Genomic DNA, 19,982 nt, shown 5'->3' on the forward strand with positions numbered 1-19,982 from the left:
TAAAAATATCTTAAATAGTATTATTTCAATATTTTTGCATCAGCGTGCTCATAAACTTTACTTAGCCAGATTTTCCAAATCTGTTAAAGATATTAAAAATATTATCACATTATTATTTTATATTATAGTATATATTTAAAATAATTTAAAAATGAAGCTATCAAAAATTGTCATTATAACTATTCTCACCCTCAGCGTATCCCTCCTCAACGCCCTACTAGTTAATCTAATCAATGCAAGCTACATCTACGGCGAATATGCCCCATTTTTCTGCAATTACATCTACTACTTTTGCTGCATTCTAATGCTCCTTCACCCCAAAAACTGGAATTGGACGAAATTGTGGACCCGCCTCGTTTGCGGCCTCGTAGACGCCCTGGGCGGAATTTTGATTACCTACTCGTACAAGTTCACCGCACCAGCCTCCGCGACGCTTCTCCTTTCCGTTTCCACTCCTTTTTCGATGCTTTTTTCGTTTTTGCTCAACAAGTACAGATACAGCGTTTTAGAGGTCATTCTGCTAGTCCTGACCGTGGGGTTCGCCGCCGGCTTCGCGGGCTCCGATTTTTCTGGCACGAACTGGCTCGGCAGCGTGCTGGCCTGCCTCTCCGGCGTCACGTACGGCTTCGGCACGGCGATAAACGAGCGCTTTTCGGCCGGCGTGACGATCGCGCAGTTCCTTTCCCAAATTGGCATTTCCGGCTTCGCGCTCAACTTCGCCGCCTCGCTGGCCGTCGAAATGCCGCTTTACCGCCTCTTCGGCTGGCAGATAGTGCTCATCCAGGTCGCCTGGGGCGTGGGGCTCTTCGCGTGGTACTGGCTGGCGGTCGCGCTGATCCAACGCGCCGGCGGCGTCGTCCTGAGCCTCGCGCTGCTCGGCTCGAACGTTTTCACGTTCCCGCTCGCGATTCTCATTTTCGGCAGAAAATTCGTCTGGTGGCAGGTGCTGCTCGGCGCCGGGCTGATTGCGTCCGTTGCGGCGTTTGTGTTCGTTAACGACCGCAGGAATCGGAGGGCGGGTGAAAGGGGTGAAAATGTTTATAATATTTAAAGGGGTGAAAATGATGAAAATACTGAAAATACTGAAAATGCTAAAAATATTTAAAATGCTGAGTCGAGAGGCGAGTCGGGAGTCGATTCTGGAGTCGCAGGGACGCCGCTGCAGGTCGGTGCGAGTGAGGTCTGAATTTACGGTCCAGGACGTTTAAATGGGAGGGGTAATGATAATGATAATGATAATGATAATGATAATGATAATGATAATGATAATGATAATGATAATGATAATGATAATGATAATGATAATGATAATGATAATGATAATGATAATGATAATGGTTCGGTCACTCGCAGAGAAGGATTTAGATCAAATCGTGCAGCTCGGTCCCCTCGTACTGGGCAAAATCTGCTAGAAATTCGTCGTCGTGCGCGAGGTAGGCCAGGTCCTGACTATCGCAGTGCTGCAGGACGCTGTACAGATTCCGCAGGTACTAGCCATCGAGAGCCAGGTAGGAGCGTCCGGAATTGCTGAGGAAGCATCCCAGGGCCTACGGGGCGTAACTGATGCAGTTCGGTAGGTATAGGTGGACGGTTTCCCGCACGATTCTACAGCTCTCAAAATTCATGCATATAGGCACAATGTCGTAGAAGATGCCGGCCTGCGCGAGCTTCACGACGGACCACACGAGGAAGTAGAACGGCGGGGAGTTGCTCAGGGCGTCGTAGCCCGACTGCGCGCCGTCGAAGAACTTCGAGCTAACGCCATCCAGGACCCGCTCGACCTGCACCAGGAGCGGTGTCGGGATCGTGAGCCGCTGGCTTGTGCAGTTGCGGATCAGGATGAACGTGAGGTACTGTGCCTCTGTGAGGTACTCCTCGGTGCGCAAAAATACCTCGAAGACGCCCGGCAGCGATGGCGCAGCGAAGAGGACCCCGCAGTCGTAGTCGGGGAGCAGGATCATGAGTGAGTCGAACACCATCCGCATGGGCTGCTGCAGAACGATGCTGAGCAGCAGCTCGTTGTAAAACAGCTTCGGGAGCTCGCTCTTGGAGAAGAACTGGAGGAGCTTGAACGCCCACGGGTAGTCGGCCAGCAGCAGGCTGGTGAGCTGCGCCTGCATGGCCGGGGAGTCGTTGATGATGATAGTGGCCTGGTCTGGGCTAAGGCTGCTGATCGCACCCACGAGCCCATCTAGGGTGTCAAAGTGCAGGGCGACGGGCTAGATCGGGAAGTGCTGCGCGAAGGTGTTCAGCTGATGCCTCCTGTAAACTTCCATTTTGGAGTGTGGCGTATTATAATGTGCCTAAGCAAATATCATGCCAGCTAGGCCGGCTAATAGGGCAGTCCTTTGCCGTGCATCTTCTGCTCGCGGTAAATGCTCTCGGAGCTGAACCGGTGTTTTTTGCCGTAGTGCTGCCACGGGAAGCATGATGGGCCCGGCACGAATCGGCTGAGCACAAAAAAAGCAAGCGTCACTTTCTGCCTCTGCCTCTGCCTCTCCTGGGTGGGATTTTGGTCACCTTGGCCACCTCTACCTTGTCGTTGACTGCCACACCTTAGTGCTTAACGACTTTTCTGCTCACCCTTTTCTGCCACTTGGCTGGCATCGGTTTGGCCTCCTTCTTCACAAACACTTTTTCGATGACTACAATGGGGGCCTGCTTGACGGCTAGCGCTTTGACGATGGAGCATTCCTGGACATCCGAAAAGTTAACCACGCCGCCAAGGCAGCCGCTTTTGTCTTCCATAAATCTGGCGCAGTCCCCCTTGAAGCCAACGCCGTTCAGGAGCCCCACTAGGTAGTTGCCGGCTGATTGTGGCTGCGCCAGCGAAATATCTACGTAGTTCTTCGACTCTACAAGTTCTCTCCACTCTGTCTCGAAGTACTTCCCGGGATCCTTCTTCTCCCTCTTAACGAGCGAGTTGGACGGGAAATGACTGGATATTATGCAGGATGCTGCCTAACACACCTGGGAGAACACACTTCCCTGAATCTTGCACATAGCGGGTGTGTTGGCACTCAGAACTTGAAAAAGCTCGCGAGTCTAATTAATCTGAAACCTAACCGTGGCATCGCAGTTTTGGGATATGCTCTGCACCAGCTTAAGATTACCCCTGATCAGGGCCTTGATGTTTTGCAACGCATCCAGCGATGGCGTGGAAAATTAAATTTGGAATATGATCTCAAATATCTAGTAGAGCTGGTTTAGATGGGCCGACTGGTACGGTTTCGGAAGAACGAACGGCTGGTTCTCCAAGTATGCTCTGCTGACGTTCATAACAAAATCAATCTGCTCTCTGTCCTTTTCGGTCTCTTCGCCGTCAAAATTGAGAGAGGCCTTCTCACAGCACTCGATAGCCTTTTGAAACTTCATGTTGCTAAAATAATACAGGGCCTTATTGTATTAGAACTCATAGTTTTTAAACTGGAGCGGGTTTGTGTTCTGCACTCCGCTTCTCGTGCAGCATGCCAGCTAGTTGACGCTCTGTTCATAGTTCTTGGTCGACTGCTGCGACTCCGAAGCCAGCTAGAAGTTTTTGAGGCGGTATGCGATCTACTATTTCAGGACGTCCGCCTTTGGGTGTGCTTCTGTAGACTTGAAGTACCAGTAGGCGTCCTTCTTGAGTGAATAGTCGCAGTATGCGCGCTCAAAGTCTAGCCCCTATTTCGGGGCGACCTCTAACGCCCGCTGAAGAGACTCTATGTCGTAGTTTTTGATATGGCATGCGCACACGAGTCTGCTCTTGATAGGTTCAACGAGGGACGCTGCACCGCTGATGACCTTACCGTACTCCTCGGCCTTGAAGAATTGGATGATTTGTTTGGAGATCATTTTATTGGAGTGGTGTGTAGATTAGCAAAGTATTATATGATTATTGCCTGATAAAGTATATGCTAGAGTCAGCTGCACGATTTCCATCTCGCGGCTTCGCTGCGATCTTTCGAAATCAGAAAATCACCTCAAACAGACAGTAACTACCCTATTGAATATACTTTATCTTTCTCTTGTCTCCAAGACGCTGTTGGTACTGCTTCCCATCAATTTACATCAGGCAAGTCTGCCCCTTCGCTATTGGCTTGGTCGGGGACAGCACCCTCACTTTAATGTCAAGGGCTAAGTTAAACAGAATAATGTCGGTGGACATGAAGCTCACTTTCTGCAGGGTGATGTACCGTAAGATGACAAAGGAACTCTTGTTGGCAAGCACTGCTATCGCGTCGTACACGGTCTTATTATTCCATTCGGCTGTTACAACTTGTACGCTGATGTTCTTCTTGCAGGTTAGGAGTTGCTGCACCACAACCTCTTCTTGTGGGGTAATCGGAACCTTCTTGTCGCCAAGGATATACAGTATGTGTGTTTTCCCTAAGTGGACCTTTTTCTGAGCCTAATAGCAGGCATACTTCGAATCCTTCACGATACTGAAAATCAGTTAGTTCTTATTCATGCTCTGTATATTTCTGATAAGATACTTTTGTTTGAGTACCTTTTCACGTGCTGACAACCACGTTTGGCAAATCTCCAAAGATTTTTGCGGGGGGATCTTGTTGTTGAAAATGCAGATCTTGCCTTTCTTAAACTAATCAGCGAAACATTTCTAAATATCTTCCGGGGTGTCGGCCCACATTTTATTCTTCACCATGTAGCTGAGGCGGTCAGTACTGCAAACTGGAGTTTTCACTACTGAATCGTTTCTATGGCCCAGTAGTTTGTTGCTCACGTTAAAATATCGCGGGAACTCCTGCTTTAGGCACCATGTGAAGTCCAGATTGTACCAAGAAAGTCCGATTTTTTGCATGTTCCAGGCGTGGTTTTCACCGTTGGAGGCCGGACCCGTCACGCAGATTGAAGCCTTGTTCAGCAGCTTGGAGAGGAGCTTGAACAGCTTCGCGAAGCCGGCGCAGACGGCCACCCCGTTAAATGGACCCAGCGGGCTGAACTGGCTGTGCTTCATATTCGTTTCAGCAATGTTGCCGTATCGTGAATGTTTCGTGATCCAAACTAAATATTTTTAAGCCAACGTGTTACGACTCGAAGTAGTACTTTAAATTAACTTAGTTACATTATAAATAAGAGTATTTTATAATTAAATAGTATTAGTATCATAACTAAAATTAAGTTTCGTAATATATGGATTAGCTATATATGAACCAAAATCACACATATATAATTCTGGAATTTCATACGCGATAAACTTGCGAATAAGTTTATAATCGTCAATAGTAATTTTAAGAGATTCAGGTAACACTATTGATTATTATAACTAGATCATCGCATTAACTGAACGAGTAGCCAATACTTATTATGCTTTTTTAAATTTAACATAATAATAATCATTTGCAAATCCATATAATTTGAGCTACTGTTTTGGTCTGGTTTAGTTATTTTTAGAGTCTGAAATTTATTTTACACCACCAACTGTTTTTCCTTTCATTCCAGGGAGGATGCAATAACAATGTTATTATAGTGTTATTAATATATAATGATTGAGTACACAAAAATCTAATATTTTATATAGCATTAATATTTTATTAATAAATAGTTTAATCCCACAATATTTATATAATATATAGTCTAATATTATATTAATTATATCAATATATAATATTAGCATAACTAAATATTTTACATAATCAATAAATATAAAAATATTATATGTAATGTTACAATACTCTAATTGATAACCTATTAATGCTCAATATTATACAAATGTAATATTTCACTTTTTAAGTATATTTAAATAATTAATGATTAAAACTAATACGTATAATCTCTACTTTACAGTAACACTTACGAATAATAGTAAATATACTTTAACATTAATACTAATTTTTAGTAGCGAAATAAATAAAGTCAGTATAATAATATTATGAATTACTTACAGTTTTATCAGCAGTGCAACATTATTTTTATTTTTTTGTATCAATATTCTTGATTTTAAAAACAGATAGCAATAATAGGATTAGATTATAGCTTAAAATGATAGTTTAAACTTACTTAATCTATCTACAGTTCCGATATTTCTATATTTATGTTCACATAAAAATACATACTTGATACTCAGGTGTTAATGATATTTCATTTCTTCAGTCATCATATTAAGCTTAATAGCTAACGCAGTACCATATTTAAATCACATTCTTCAAAATTATCTAATGATGGAGTCTTGCAAGGAGAAATACTTATATCAACTACATCTTATTTACGTAGTTTATACCATTTATTCTTAAGTTTTAGTACGGTTAGTCGCGGAAAAGCATTTTCCTATATCTTCCTCCAATCTTAACCATATATATGAACCTGAGATATAAGGCGTTCTTCCTCAACATAAGTCCATTAGTGTGCTGTCATTTTTATATACCGTAGAATAAACGCAACGTTAGTTTTTGAATAAGATTTCAATATTTTAAAAAAAATATTGTTTTAGGAATTCTACCAGATATGAAAAATTAATTATCTCATTTAATTATAATTACAATAGTATGTCAGTATTTAGAGAAAAAATATCGATACACTAACTTAAATACAATATGCGCACCTGTAATAAATTTCCTAAATCACAAAAAAATAAGATTTAAAACTTATAGTAAAATCAATCATGACCCATGCACAGGAAGATAATTATAATATTGTCAATAACAAATTTAACTGCATGACCGTCTGCGCCGGCTTCGCGAAGCTGTTCAAGCTCCTCTCCAAGCTGCTGAACAAGGCTTCAATCTGCGTGACGGGTCCGGCCTCCAACGGTGAAAACCACGCCTGGAACATGCAAAAAATCGGACTTTCTTGGTACAATCTGGACTTCACATGGTGCCTAAAGCAGGAGTTCCCGCGATATTTTAACGTGAGCAACAAACTACTGGGCCATAGAAACGATTCAGTAGTGAAAACTCCAGTTTGCAGTACTGACCGCCTCAGCTACATGGTGAAGAATAAAATGTGGGCCGACACCCCGGAAGATATTTAGAAATGTTTCGCTGATTAGTTTAAGAAAGGCAAGATCTGCATTTTCAACAACAAGATCCCCCCGCAAAAATCTTTGGAGATTTGCCAAACGTGGTTGTCAGCACGTGAAAAGGTACTCAAACAAAAGTATCTTATCAGAAATATACAGAGCATGAATAAGAACTAACTGATTTTCAGTATCGTGAAGGATTCGAAGTATGCCTGCTATTAGGCTCAGAAAAAGGTCCACTTAGGGAAAACACACATACTGTATATCCTTGGCGACAAGAAGGTTCCGATTACCCCACAAGAAGAGGTTGTGGTGCAGCAACTCCTAACCTGCAAGAAGAACATCAGCGTACAAGTTGTAACAGCCGAATGGAATAATAAGACCGTGTACGACGCGATAGCAGTGCTTGCCAACAAGAGTTCCTTTGTCATCTTACGGTACATCACCCTGCAGAAAGTGAGCTTCATGTCCACCGACATTATTCTGTTTAACTTAGCCCTTGACATTAAAGTGAGGGTGCTGTCCCCGACCAAGCCAATAGCGAAGGGGCAGACTTGCCTGATGTAAATTGATGGGAAGCAGTACCAACAGCGTCTTGGAGACAAGAGAAAGATAAAGTATATTCAATAGGGTAGTTACTGTCTGTTTGAGGTGATTTTCTGATTTCGAAAGATCGCAGCGAAGCCGCGAGATGGAAATCGTGCAGCTGACTCTAGCATATACTTTATCAGGCAATAATCATATAATACTTTGCTAATCTACACACCACTCCAATAAAATGATCTCCAAACAAATCATCCAATTCTTCAAGGCCGAGGAGTACGGTAAGGTCATCAGCGGTGCAGCGTCCCTCGTTGAACCTATCAAGAGCAGACTCGTGTGCGCATGCCATATCAAAAACTACGACATAGAGTCTCTTCAGCGGGCGTTAGAGGTCGCCCCGAAATAGGGGCTAGACTTTGAGCGCGCATACTGCGACTATTCACTCAAGAAGGACGCCTACTGGTACTTCAAGTCTACAGAAGCACACCCAAAGGCGGACGTCCTGAAATAGTAGATCGCATACCGCCTCAAAAACTTCTAGCTGGCTTCGGAGTCGCAGCAGTCGACCAAGAACTATGAACAGAGCGTCAACTAGCTGGCATGCTGCACGAGAAGCGGAGTGCAGAACACAAACCCGCTCCAGTTTAAAAACTATGAGTTCTAATACAATAAGGCCCTGTATTATTTTAGCAACATGAAGTTTCAAAAGGCTATCGAGTGCTGTGAGAAGGCCTCTCTCAATTTTGACGGCGAAGAGACCGAAAAGGACAGAGAGCAGATTGATTTTGTTATGAACGTCAGCAGAGCATACTTGGAGAACCAGCCGTTCGTTCTTCCGAAACCGTACCAGTCGGCCCATCTAAACCAGCTCTACTAGATATTTGAGATCATATTCCAAATTTAATTTTCCACGCCATCGCTGGATGCGTTGCAAAACATCAAGGCCCTGCTCAGGGGTAATCTTAAGCTGGTGCAGAGCATATCCCAAAACTGCGATGCCACGGTTAGGTTTCAGATTAATTAGACTCGCGAGCTTTTTCAAGTTCTGAGTGCCAACACACCCGCTATGTGCAAGATTCAGGGAAGTGTGTTCTCCCAGGTGTGTTAGGCAGCATCCTGCATAATATCCAGTCATTTCCCGTCCAACTCGCTCGTTAAGAGGGAGAAGAAGGATCCCGGGAAGTACTTCGAGACAGAGTGGAGAGAACTTGTAGAGTCGAAGAACTACGTAGATATTTCGCTGGCGCAGCCACAATCAGCCGGCAACTACCTAGTGGGGCTCCTGAACGGCGTTGGCTTCAAGGGGGACTGCGCCAGATTTATGGAAGACAAAAGCGGCTGCCTTGGCGGCGTGGTTAACTTTTCGGATGTCCAGGAATGCTCCATCGTCAAAGCGCTAGCCGTCAAGCAGGTCCCCATTGTAGTCATCGAAAAAGTGTTTGTGAAGAAGGAGGCCAAACCGATGCCAGCCAAGTGGCAGAAAAGGGTGAGCAGAAAAGTCGTTAAGCACTAAGGTGTGGCAGTCAACGACAAGGTAGAGGTGGCCAAGGTGACCAAAATCCCACCCAGGAGAGGCAGAGGCAGAGGCAGAAAGTGACGCTTGCTTTTTTTGTGCTCAGCCGATTCGTGCCGGGCCCATCATGCTTCCCGTGGCAGCACTACGGCAAAAAACACCGGTTCAGCTCCGAGAGCATTTACCGCGAGCAGAAGATGCACGGCAAAGGACTGCCCTATTAGCCGGCCTAGCTGGCATGATATTTGCTTAGGCACATTATAATACGCCACACTCCAAAATGGAAGTTTACAGGAGGCATCAGCTGAACACCTTCGCGCAGCACTTCCCGATCTAGCCCGTCGCCCTGCACTTTGACACCCTAGATGGGCTCGTGGGTGCGATCAGCAGCCTTAGCCCAGACCAGGCCACTATCATCATCAACGACTCCCCGGCCATGCAGGCGCAGCTCACCAGCCTGCTGCTGGCCGACTACCCGTGGGCGTTCAAGCTCCTCCAGTTCTTCTCCAAGAGCGAGCTCCCGAAGCTGTTTTACAACGAGCTGCTGCTCAGCATCGTTCTGCAGCAGCCCATGCGGATGGTGTTCGACTCACTCATGATCCTGCTCCCCGACTACGACTGCGGGGTCCTCTTCGCTGCGCCATCGCTGCCGGGCGTCTTCGAGGTATTTTTGCGCACCGAGGAGTACCTCACAGAGGCACAGTACCTCACGTTCATCCTGATCCGCAACTGCACAAGCCAGCGGCTCACGATCCCGACACCGCTCCTGGTGCAGGTCGAGCGGGTCCTGGATGGCGTTAGCTCGAAGTTCTTCGACGGCGCGCAGTCGGGCTACGACGCCCTGAGCAACTCCCCGCCGTTCTACTTCCTCGTGTGGTCCGTCGTGAAGCTCGCGCAGGCCGGCATCTTCTACGACATTGTGCCTATATGCAAATTCTTCTACAAATTAAATAGCTCTGCGTACTATTTAATTTTATATTTTTACCTTATAGTCTTTACGGTTTTTATTAGTCGATAGGACACTTTTTAATTCTATAAATCAATCAAATAGGTATTATAAATATTGTTATTTAAACTTGTAATACTAAGTAACATTTTAAAGTTATCTTACTAAGCGTTAAAAATTTTATGATTTATATAAATGCGATTTTTTTATTAAGAGAATTTATTTACAAATCTAATATATAAATAATTTATCAATATCACATCATTCAATTGGTAGTCATTAAAGATAAGTTGATTTTACTAAGCAAAGATTATTTTTTGGTTTAGAACTTAAAACTCGTTTACCATTCCATAACTTTAAATGATTTTTCTAAGAATAAACACTGATGTAACTACCTGATAAAGATAATTCCATGTTATCTTTAGTATTATTTAAACTCTTTTATTGTTTATAATGATTACTATTCTAAAGCTACATATTTTCATCTTTAATTTTATTAATTTATGTTTACTACTTACGGAATACCTTTTTAGTATCTTCAGAGCATTTCAGTTTATATATATCAGATTTTTTCATTAAAAAGCAGTATATACTATAATGTATAATATTTACTTCTTATAAATCAAATAGTATCTAGATTTATTATAATTATTATACATAATAATAATAATATACTTTTTAATACTCTTACTAAGTAGTTTTTACTTAAAATACTAAACTAATTTATTTTAATTAGACGTATTATATTGTTATATTAGATCACATAAATATATACAAATCATGAACATCTAATATTAAAATTATTAAAATAGGCAATATAAATCTAATGAGTAAATTAATGTATAATTTGTTGTTTTAAATTTAAGTTTTTACTGATTATTTGAAGGACAAACTCTATATATTCTATAATATATATAAGTTAGTAGATTTTTAAAATACCATAATATGTGACAGAATAAATTTAATAATAAATTCATATTATTCCTTAATATTATTATTTTTAGAAAAGTTTATCATATACTAATAAGTAACAAATATAGATAAATTTATCATTAAAGCCAGAGAAAAAATGGATGCAAATAATTTTCTTTTATTTGAGCTTACTTAAATATTAAATTTAAGTAATAACCGAAAATGGGATCAAACTGAGGATGGTATATTAACAAATATTGTTAAGTGTAATGAGTAAAAAACAAGCAAATTAACATGGAATTAAATCGCTTTACTTATTTCTTAATAAACTGGGAAATAACAGAGATCAGGTATACAAGTAAGCTAACGCTGGAGAAGGGTGATTAAAAAATAGCTAAAGAATAAATACTGACTGAGTAAATAGAAATAATTTAGGGCATATCAATTAGGTCATTAACTAATATTTTATTATCAAAATCAATTGATATTAATTTATTATATAATTATTAACAATTTACCTTTTATCATATTAACTTATTATATGGTATTAATTAAATTCTATAAATGATTATAATAAATATTTTTCGAGGTATTTATTTATTATATCTACTCTACAAGTTGAATCAACAGCTAAGACAGACAATAAATCTGGAGTTCAATATAAGCACAAAGTATTATCTTCAGGATTCCTAAATTGATATAGTTAACTAACCTTTTATTGAACATAGTAAATCGCTTTTTATCATAATTCTCTCTTATATGATAGAAATTATCATTCCATAGTTACAGTAATCATCATTGTATAGCATTTTGTCTGGAGCGAGCATCTGTTTCATATTAATTGGAGATAAGCATTAAAGATTATTTACAATTTTAGAAGACAGCACTATTCTAAGCAGCTCGCCCAATGAAACTCCAGAACCGCAAAATCCCACCACAATTATTACGCCAGAAATACCAGATTTGGACTGATAAATTTTCTAACTTAAAAGCTATTTATTCTCATTTTTATTATATAATATTGCATTATACGTAAAAAATTTATTCCTTTCTAAATTTCATCATGTCGCTGAACCCGCCCTCTACGGTCAAGCGGGAATTCAACTCCCCCCTAGCCTAATTGGAGCTCAGCACGGTGAACCTGCTCTCCCTCACGCCCTTGTCGTGCTCGAAACCTCCCTCTGCCGCAGAGCTCGAATCGGCCCCAAATTTCATCCCAGGGCACCTCATGGCCTACCCGAACGAGACGCTGCAGTCGCTGAAACTACACGAAACGACGATTCCACCCTCCTACCCCACGCTGGTGCTGCCGCAGGACCAGTTCCACAAACTCTTCAGATGCGCCACCGCTCTGCGATTATCCACTCACTGCCGCTTCGCGGTTTTGGACACCTTCCACAAAATTTACTCGAATTTCGACGTGGCGGCCAAATTCGCGCCCGTCGCGTGCTGCGTTGTCTCGATTTGCTCGAAATTTGAGCCGAATTTTGGCCAATTTTCCACTCTAAAACGGGTCGTGAATGTGCTTTTCGGCGCGCAGCAACCCGGCCTCTAGAAGCTGATTTCGTGGGAATACGCCGTTCTGGATGCCCTGGAATGGCGTGCGGAGAGCGTAAACGCGTGGACTTTTGCGGAATTCTTCGGCGCGGCCTGCCACTTCGACAGGCTCAGCATGGCGTTTTATGAGTATCTGCTGGCGATTTGCTATTTGGATAGTCAGATTTACCACTTTAAACCGCTCAAAATCGCCGCTGCGGGGGCCAGTTTGACGTTAGAAAAGTTCAAGGGGATAAAATTTACCGTAAACTTGAAGCAGTGGAGTGGAGTTGAATATTAAGATATATGTGCTGAAATATAATATATTAAAGAAAAATTTCGATAGGGAAAGGTGGTCCGCGGATTCTTGCACGAGTACTATTCTAGCGCCGAAATGGGCCGCGTCAGCGTCGTCGGGAGCGACGCAAATTGCATTTTTGAGTGAGTTGTAGAATTTAGTCAGCTCAGGGGTACGAATTTATGATGTCAATCACGTTCATCACCACGGCCTCTACGCAAATGATCCCGTAGACCACAATTAGGCACTTCGCTAAAATGCTGAAATCCTTCATCTCCTTGAATTTGCAATCGAATTCTTGGCGCTGCGCGATCTCGACGCCCTCGTCGATTTCCTGCACCGCCTGCTCCAGCATGTTGACCACTTCCGTGGCTCCTGGGGCATTCTCTGGCTAGCTGTCCTGCATATTATCCGCATCGTTGCCCTTCAGATCGTTCCCAAAGCTTTGGTTCTTGCTACCGCTTCTGACGCGGACGTTATCCCCTTCGACGATAATGCTGACGGCTCTAGAACGGCCCACTGGGACCGTTTCCAGCGCGTTATACGGGCGCTCGTCAATGCCAAAAATTTTGTTGCTTAGCGCTCTGGCCCGGCCCATGTTCAAGTCTACGCCAGTCATTGCCATAAGGGCTACGGATACGCTATCAATGGGCTATTCCGCGTTAGATTCGATGAGATCTCTTGATATATTCTACCTGCGAATAGCTGGTAACTTGATAATGATTGTGAAGGGAATGAAGAAATAGAAGAAATAACCCGCCAGCGCACCGAACAACCCGAAAATTTACACAATCGATTCTAGCACTAACGCTAATAATAATGTGCAAACAATATAGAAAACTGCTACGCCAATCTGGACTAGATACTTCTTCTTTTCATTTAAGTTTGGAAAATAGGATGCAAAGGCTACTTTTAATGGATAAAGCGCTAAAGGATAAGCGATCATAATCGAAAATGCATAAACGAATGCTAGAACATTCATATAAGTTTAGTTACAGCCTGCGAAAGCTACAAATATATTATCTTTAATGTTAGAATTAAACATGGCTGATGTCATTAACCCTGTAACTAGATAGAATGTTAGTGACACACAAAGGGCAATAACTTCTGCTATCCAAACAATTTTTTTACGTATAATCGGAGGACCTTAGAGCTCATTGAGCATGTTTGGTATCAAAGTATGTACAGTAAAATATCCTTAAAGGCCAGGAATATACATGAAAAAATTCAAAATTTATTGGTAAACAGGTGTAGTAGCGGTTGATGGGAAGAATTCAAGCTTATATTAATTTCCACAAAAAGATTTGCTTTTCAAGAAAACAAAAAAGTATACTATGAATGAAAACCCAGATACAAAAATGACTAATCCTGCTACAGATGCTACCTTTGATAACTACTTAAGAGATTTTATGCAAGAAAGTGGAAATATAACGCATACTGCTATTATTAACTTAACATACATAATGTTGAAATTGACATTAAAACTTTTTAAAAACATGTCTATGTTTTTAGCAGCAACTACAATATAACCAGTCAGATAACCTAAAAATGATATATATAATGATGCATCTAATATATAGCCCGCTTTTTTCCCTAATACGGCTTGAGCCAATTCACGATATGTACCAGAAGAAGTATAATGAGCTCCTGAAATAAAATAGTACATAAAAATTAGTAAAGACAAAACTGTATAAACGAATATAAAAACACCAAGAACTACACCCAACTTATTGAGTAAAAATCCTATTGATAGTAATGATACACCCATCATTGAAGATATTAAGGTAATAGAAGTTGATTACATTTATTTGTCCTTTTTGCGTGTATTAGAATGCATTTACTACTACCCATTTTGTTAAGGGTTGTTGTTCATTATCAAATAAACTACAATTTAGATAGTATTCTATATTATATAAGATTTATTCAGATTCACAATATGATTTTTTAATAATTAATTTATATAAATAAATAATGTAAATTCTATAATTTACTACTGAAATATTAGTAATTTTATAACAATATTTACAGATTCTCATTTGTTACTAAATTTTCTTATCTGCTTGAGAATAAATTAATATATAAGACATAAGATATTATGAATTTCTAGGTTAATTTATTCTCTCAGTTAAAAATATAAATAAAACAATCTTGAACTAAATAAATATTAACATATATAAAACCTATATAAAATAATACTAAAAATAATAGTCTTGTAGATATTAAAGTACGTATAATGAGTATTCATAAGACTATTTTATAACACTATTAATTATTGATATAAATTACAAAAAAATACCGACTACTTTTTACAGGAGACGATGTCGGCGTTCTCGGCGGTGCTGCTGGGCCGCGTGGCGGCGGAGGAGGCTATCGAGATCATCAAGTACGACAAGTCCGCGCAGTTCAAGAAGAACAAGAACAAGGAGGACATCACCTCCGTGACCGCCGAGTCCGGGCAGCCGCTGATGCTCCCCACCTCGGACCGCCTCATCTGGCCCGGGGACAACCTCGACCCGATGACGGTGCTCGCGATCGGCATCTCCGCCATCTCCCTGCGCGAGAACCCGGAGTTCCTGCTCCGGTACGCGCAGCGGATTCTCCAGTTCTGCGACATCCACGCCCGCCGCGCGGTGCCCTTCATGATCGCGCTCGGCTTCGCGTCGAACCCGGACAAGCTGGCGATCTCGGACCTGGAGAAGCTGGCCCTCAACAGCGACAAGACGCTCTCGGCGAACGCGATTCTGGCGCTGGGCATCGTGGGCTGCGGCAGCCAGAACTCCCAGATCTGCGGCGTGCTGCGCCACGCGGTGGAGAGCAAGTTCTACAGCGACGGCGTGATCGAGCACGTCCTGCTGAACGCCCAGATCGCGTTCGGCCTGCTCTACTGCGGGAGGGGCAGCCTGTGCATCAACCTGAAGAACCCCAAGTCCCTCGCGGCGCTGCTGAGCCTGCTCAACTTCGCCGCCCCCGCCGCGTCGGTGATGGCGAGGCCCAAGTGCACGATGGTGTACTACCTGCTGGCGTGCTGCCTCGAGCCGAAGGTCGTGACCTGCGTGGACGCGGACATGAACAGCGTCAAGGTCAGCGCGCGCGTGGGGAGGGAGATCGAGGACTACCAGAGCGAGAAGGGCGCCAGGCTGGTGGGCTTCTCCCTCCACGAGACGCCGGTCGTGAAGAGCGTCGGCCAGAGCCTGCGGGTCGTCAGCGAGGGCAAGGTCGGGCTGAACGAGGACTGCGGCGTGGTCGTGGTCGTGGACGGGGAGCAGCAGGGGCAGGACGAGGACGAGGATAACCTCTACAGGTGAGCTGTTGCGCTGTCACTGCCGTCCGGCCCCCCCTGGTTTACGCTCCACACCCCATTCCGCTCCACGCCCTTCCGCACTTACTTCGGGGCGCGGCCGCGGGATGTCGGAACTCGCCTGCGGCTGCCGGTGGCCCGCCGCCGTGCGCTGGTGCCGCCCCTTACTTTTTAGTTACCAAGTATCTTTTTTCGAACCACTCCCAGTATACAAAGAATGGAGTCCCGGCGCATCTCCGGCCACCTGTTCATGGGCGTGCAGCAGAAGCTCCCGGAGCCCGACATGGCGGTCGTCAACGCCACCTTCTACACCGCCGCCGACGTGCTGGCCCGCCGCGACCAGCACTGGGTCAGCTACCGTGGCATGGTGTACGACCTCAGCCTCTACGTCGCCTACCACCCCGGCGGCGACTGCTTCGACTGGGGCTACGACATCACCGCCGCGACCACCGCCGCCCACGCCTTCGTCCACGCCGAGATGTTCATCAGACGCCTCGCCGTCGGCGTGCTCCAGGGCCCGCCGCAGACCCCGCCGAAGCGGCCCTTCTGAGATTTTCCCCCACTCCACGGACGGCGAACCGGTGCATTCCCCGCAGCCTCCACGGGCGAGCTAGTGAACGCCCCCTCACTCCACGCTCCCCCGCGCCATGGCCTGCTTGCGAAATAGCCTTAAACTCAATAATAAGTTTTGTTTAATATAATATTTAGATCAGAGTATAAAAGTTCTACTAACTTAATAAAAATACGAATATCAACAATGTCTTATATATCAAATTCTAATTATCCTTAATAATATAATTCTAACCAATAATAACCACCTAATGGTTATAATCAATAGAGTAATGCGAATAACATGTAATAATATTCATAAATACAACCTATTATGGTATGTCCATAAATCCCAAATCATATCCCTCCTCATATTCCTAAATCCAATGTATAAAATTATTAATAGTAGTAATTACCAAATTAACAATAAAGTCATGGTTTTTTTGGAAGGTTTAAAAATGTGTGATTTATCTTATATAATATATTTATTTCTAATCCTAATTTTTTTTGATTTTCGGATAAGAATCCAAAATTTCACAAATGTAAAAATCAATATAATCATTTTGATATAACTTCCATTATTAGAGAATGGGATATTCTTAATTTTCTTATTAAATCTAAAATACTTCAAAATAATAAAAAATTTAAAATCAATCAGTAAATTTAAAATGCCCGCCAAGACCGTGCAAGATTTAAAGAATGTACTTTAATAGAGAGATGCTCACAACATTGAATTCTGCCAAGCTGTAAACGAGGTAATTGACTCCTTAACAGTTGTGTTTGAAGAAAATCCAAAATACATATCTGTATTTGAACAATTATTAGAACCAGAACGCGTTATAATGTTTAGAGTACCTTGGACTGACGATAAAGGAGAAGTTAATATTAACAGAGGTTATAGAGTTTAATATAACTCTGCTTTGGGCCCCTACAAAGGTGGACTACGTTTCCACCCTTCAGTCAACATCTCTGTGCTCAAGTTCCTGGGTTTCGAACAGATTCTCAAAAACTCCCTCACAACCCTTCCAATGGGAGGCGGTAAAGGCGGTAGCGACTTTGATCCTAAGGGTAAATCCAACGGTGAAGTTATGCGTTTCTGTCAGTCCTTCATGACCGAGCTCAGCAGGCACATTGGTCAGTTCACTGACGTTCCAGCTGGCGACATCGGTGTCGGTGGCAGAGAGATCGGCTACATGTTTGGTCAGTACAAGAGAATCCAGAACCAGTTTACAGGAATTTTGACCGGAAAGGCATATAACTGGGGCGGCTCGCTTATCAGACCTTAAGCTACTGGTTACGGGGCAGTGTATTACCTTAACGAGATGATGCTCGACAACGGAGACGATATCAAGGGCAAGAGAGTTCTCCTCTCCGGATCTGGCAATGTTGCGCAGTTCGCATCAGAGAAACTCCTCCATTACGGTGCTATCCCGCTTTCTCTCTCCGACTCCAACGGTACCATTATCGAACCTAACGGCTTTACTGCGGAGCAGCTCAAGATGGTCATGGACCTCAAGAACATTAAGAGAGGCAGACTCTCCGAGTACACCTCCATGTCCTCTACCGCCAAGTACTATGAAGGCCAGCGCCCATGGGCCGTATACGAAGGGAAAGTGGACGTCATCATGCCTTGCGCTACCCAGAACGAGGTCAACGGCACCGAAGCCGAGAGAGTCATCAAGCTTGGGCTCAGGTATGTTTCCGAAGGCGCCAACATGCCATCCAATGACGACGCTATCCACGCATACCACTCCAGCAAGGTTTTCTACGGCCCTGCTAAGGCATCCAACGCCGGCGGTGTCGCTACATCAGGTCTCGAGATGACTCAAAACTCCAACAGACTTCAGTGGTCGGCCGAGAAGGTTGATGCTGAGTTACACGCCATTATGAAGAAGATCTTTTAACAGTGCAAGCAGACCGCGGAAAAGTACAACAAAAAGGGCAACTACCAGTTTGGTGCCAACGTTGCTGGATTCCTTAAGGTTGCAGATAGCATGCTCGACTAGGGGTGTGTGTGATCTATTTAATTTATTTTTTTAAATCATAAGCAATAAATTAAAGTCTATGCTGTAATGAATATTAATGATAAAAGAATTATAAAATTATTTATAAAACTAATATTTTCAACGAGAATGAATGTATTCTAAATAATAGGATTTAGTACTGTATTAAATTTCTTAATAATTATGAATTACACTAATGCCACTACAATTGTTACAATAAATTAGGCTAAGTTCATTAATATATTTACCATGATGACAAAGCTAGGAGATTTTTCATAACGTAAAAATCCAAATAAATACAATATAATATTTCCACTTATTATTGTGGCCCCAAAACCACTAATCTATGAAAATTAATCTATTTATTAATGCTAATGAAGAAGATATATATCATTACCTTTATATTTTGACATTGCAGATAAAATTGAGCTTCTAATAACCATTTTTGTTTAAAGCTTAGTAATATAAATTTGATCTATTAATATAGTACTAAATATTAATAATTTTATATTTTTTGTAAACGTTTTTGTATACGTTAGTGTTTTAGCTATAATTTATATATGCTAAAATTCATTTGAATGTTTTAATAGAACTATGATATACTAACATATAAATACAAATTTGAATCAAATAACTTGCTTATATGAAAATATTTTGTCAAAAATAAACATTTATATTAGGTATTTTTAATATTATTTACTGTATCCATTAAACTAGTAAAAGAGTATTTTATATTGGTATCACCACTATTTCAATCTCGAGAAAAGCAATTTTAACACCTTAACATAAAATTTTTCGTATTTATAAATTATAAAAAGATAATATTGAACACAAACATACAATAGGCATTTTTCATTGAAAAATAGGATTTTTGATTTATGAGGAAGTTCCATGAAATATAATTGATATCTATGGTAAATTATTTATATTATTACTTTAATTATAAAAAATGAAGTAATAAATTGAGATGAGATATTTTTATGATTTATGTTAACTGGGAGTAACTATGATATATAGTACTATAATTACTTCAAATATATTCAACTTTTTATATAAATAATCATAGCAGATTTCAAGATATCACAGACTTTGTTTATTAGTTAAAATGCTAAGAACATATAATTTAATATTATTTTTAATCATTACCTGGGTTTTACAAATCATGAGAATATACATTATACTCTGCCCTATCTGGCTTTAACTTTTGAAGTAAACAAAATAGGAATTAAATTAGTTAATTCCTAATTTATTGCAAAAAAACAATGAATTCCAAAAACTTTATCATTTAAAACGAGTAATATATTTATTTCCTTATAATTATATTAAACTACTTTTATCTATACTCAAATAACATATAACTTTACTTCGCAGCCTCACCATATCAAGCCAACTAACCTAGCATTATTATTTTCACAGAATAATATTT

General features: G+C 41.7%; 13 protein-coding genes and 1 pseudogene across 13 annotated transcripts; 9 read left to right on the forward strand and 5 right to left on the reverse strand. All coding sequences in view use genetic code 6, as the record gives it.

Moving 5' to 3' along the window:
• Window positions 1-151: 151 nt before the first annotated feature.
• SS50377_22779 (Solute carrier family protein) lies at window positions 152-1,186 on the forward strand (the record flags this gene model as incomplete). Its single annotated transcript, XM_067906658.1, has 1 exon — window positions 152-1,186. One exon carries the CDS (start codon window positions 152-154, stop codon window positions 1,184-1,186), a length of 1,035 nt encoding a protein of 344 aa, XP_067765926.1.
• Window positions 1,187-1,343: 157 nt separating this feature from the next.
• On the reverse strand, window positions 1,344-2,276 carry SS50377_22780 (uncharacterized protein; the record flags this gene model as incomplete). Its single annotated transcript, XM_067906659.1, has 1 exon — window positions 1,344-2,276. The coding sequence occupies one exon, from the start codon at window positions 2,274-2,276 to the stop codon at window positions 1,344-1,346; it is 933 nt and encodes a 310-aa protein (XP_067765927.1).
• A 196-nt stretch (window positions 2,277-2,472) lies between these two features.
• On the reverse strand, window positions 2,473-3,834 carry SS50377_22781 (putative TPR-like repeat-containing protein; the record flags this gene model as incomplete). Its single annotated transcript, XM_067906660.1, has 1 exon — window positions 2,473-3,834. The coding sequence occupies one exon, from the start codon at window positions 3,832-3,834 to the stop codon at window positions 2,473-2,475; it is 1,362 nt and encodes a 453-aa protein (XP_067765928.1).
• A 115-nt stretch (window positions 3,835-3,949) lies between these two features.
• Window positions 3,950-4,957, reverse strand: SS50377_22782 (uncharacterized protein; the record flags this gene model as incomplete). The annotated part of the gene is made up of 1 exon (XM_067906661.1): window positions 3,950-4,957. One exon carries the CDS (start codon window positions 4,955-4,957, stop codon window positions 3,950-3,952), a length of 1,008 nt encoding a protein of 335 aa, XP_067765929.1.
• Window positions 4,958-6,096: 1,139 nt separating this feature from the next.
• Window positions 6,097-6,354, reverse strand: SS50377_22783 (Myb-like DNA-binding domain-containing protein; the record flags this gene model as incomplete). The annotated part of the gene is made up of 1 exon (XM_067906662.1): window positions 6,097-6,354. The coding sequence occupies one exon, from the start codon at window positions 6,352-6,354 to the stop codon at window positions 6,097-6,099; it is 258 nt and encodes an 85-aa protein (XP_067765930.1).
• A 247-nt stretch (window positions 6,355-6,601) lies between these two features.
• On the forward strand, window positions 6,602-7,621 carry SS50377_22784 (uncharacterized protein; the record flags this gene model as incomplete). Its single annotated transcript, XM_067906663.1, has 1 exon — window positions 6,602-7,621. One exon carries the CDS (start codon window positions 6,602-6,604, stop codon window positions 7,619-7,621), a length of 1,020 nt encoding a protein of 339 aa, XP_067765931.1.
• Window positions 7,622-7,736: 115 nt separating this feature from the next.
• SS50377_22785 (putative TPR-like repeat-containing protein) lies at window positions 7,737-9,098 on the forward strand (the record flags this gene model as incomplete). The annotated part of the gene is made up of 1 exon (XM_067906664.1): window positions 7,737-9,098. The coding sequence occupies one exon, from the start codon at window positions 7,737-7,739 to the stop codon at window positions 9,096-9,098; it is 1,362 nt and encodes a 453-aa protein (XP_067765932.1).
• Window positions 9,099-9,294: 196 nt separating this feature from the next.
• On the forward strand, window positions 9,295-10,146 carry SS50377_22786 (Transmembrane domain-containing protein; the record flags this gene model as incomplete). Its single annotated transcript, XM_067906665.1, has 1 exon — window positions 9,295-10,146. The coding sequence occupies one exon, from the start codon at window positions 9,295-9,297 to the stop codon at window positions 10,144-10,146; it is 852 nt and encodes a 283-aa protein (XP_067765933.1).
• A 1,290-nt stretch (window positions 10,147-11,436) lies between these two features.
• SS50377_22787 (uncharacterized protein) lies at window positions 11,437-11,844 on the forward strand (the record flags this gene model as incomplete). The annotated part of the gene is made up of 1 exon (XM_067906666.1): window positions 11,437-11,844. The coding sequence occupies one exon, from the start codon at window positions 11,437-11,439 to the stop codon at window positions 11,842-11,844; it is 408 nt and encodes a 135-aa protein (XP_067765934.1).
• A 91-nt stretch (window positions 11,845-11,935) lies between these two features.
• On the forward strand, window positions 11,936-12,853 carry SS50377_22788 (Cyclin A; the record flags this gene model as incomplete). The annotated part of the gene is made up of 1 exon (XM_067906667.1): window positions 11,936-12,853. One exon carries the CDS (start codon window positions 11,936-11,938, stop codon window positions 12,851-12,853), a length of 918 nt encoding a protein of 305 aa, XP_067765935.1.
• Window positions 12,854-12,872: 19 nt separating this feature from the next.
• Window positions 12,873-14,579, reverse strand: SS50377_22789 (Amino acid transporter family protein; the record flags this gene model as incomplete). Its single annotated transcript, XM_067906668.1, has 1 exon — window positions 12,873-14,579. The coding sequence occupies one exon, from the start codon at window positions 14,577-14,579 to the stop codon at window positions 12,873-12,875; it is 1,707 nt and encodes a 568-aa protein (XP_067765936.1).
• A 433-nt stretch (window positions 14,580-15,012) lies between these two features.
• Window positions 15,013-16,011, forward strand: SS50377_22790 (26S proteasome non-ATPase regulatory subunit 2; annotated as a pseudogene).
• Window positions 16,012-16,221: 210 nt separating this feature from the next.
• On the forward strand, window positions 16,222-16,554 carry SS50377_22791 (Ferrihemoglobin reductase; the record flags this gene model as incomplete). Its single annotated transcript, XM_067906669.1, has 1 exon — window positions 16,222-16,554. One exon carries the CDS (start codon window positions 16,222-16,224, stop codon window positions 16,552-16,554), a length of 333 nt encoding a protein of 110 aa, XP_067765937.1.
• Window positions 16,555-17,221: 667 nt separating this feature from the next.
• On the forward strand, window positions 17,222-18,571 carry SS50377_22792 (Glutamate dehydrogenase; the record flags this gene model as incomplete). The annotated part of the gene is made up of 1 exon (XM_067906670.1): window positions 17,222-18,571. The coding sequence occupies one exon, from the start codon at window positions 17,222-17,224 to the stop codon at window positions 18,569-18,571; it is 1,350 nt and encodes a 449-aa protein (XP_067765938.1).
• Between the last annotated feature and the right edge of the window lie 1,411 nt (window positions 18,572-19,982).

The sequence above is a fragment of the Spironucleus salmonicida genome, chromosome 3 (assembly GCF_000497125.1).
Source record: "Spironucleus salmonicida strain ATCC 50377 chromosome 3, whole genome shotgun sequence".
Lineage (NCBI taxonomy): Eukaryota > Fornicata > Diplomonadida > Hexamitidae > Spironucleus > Spironucleus salmonicida.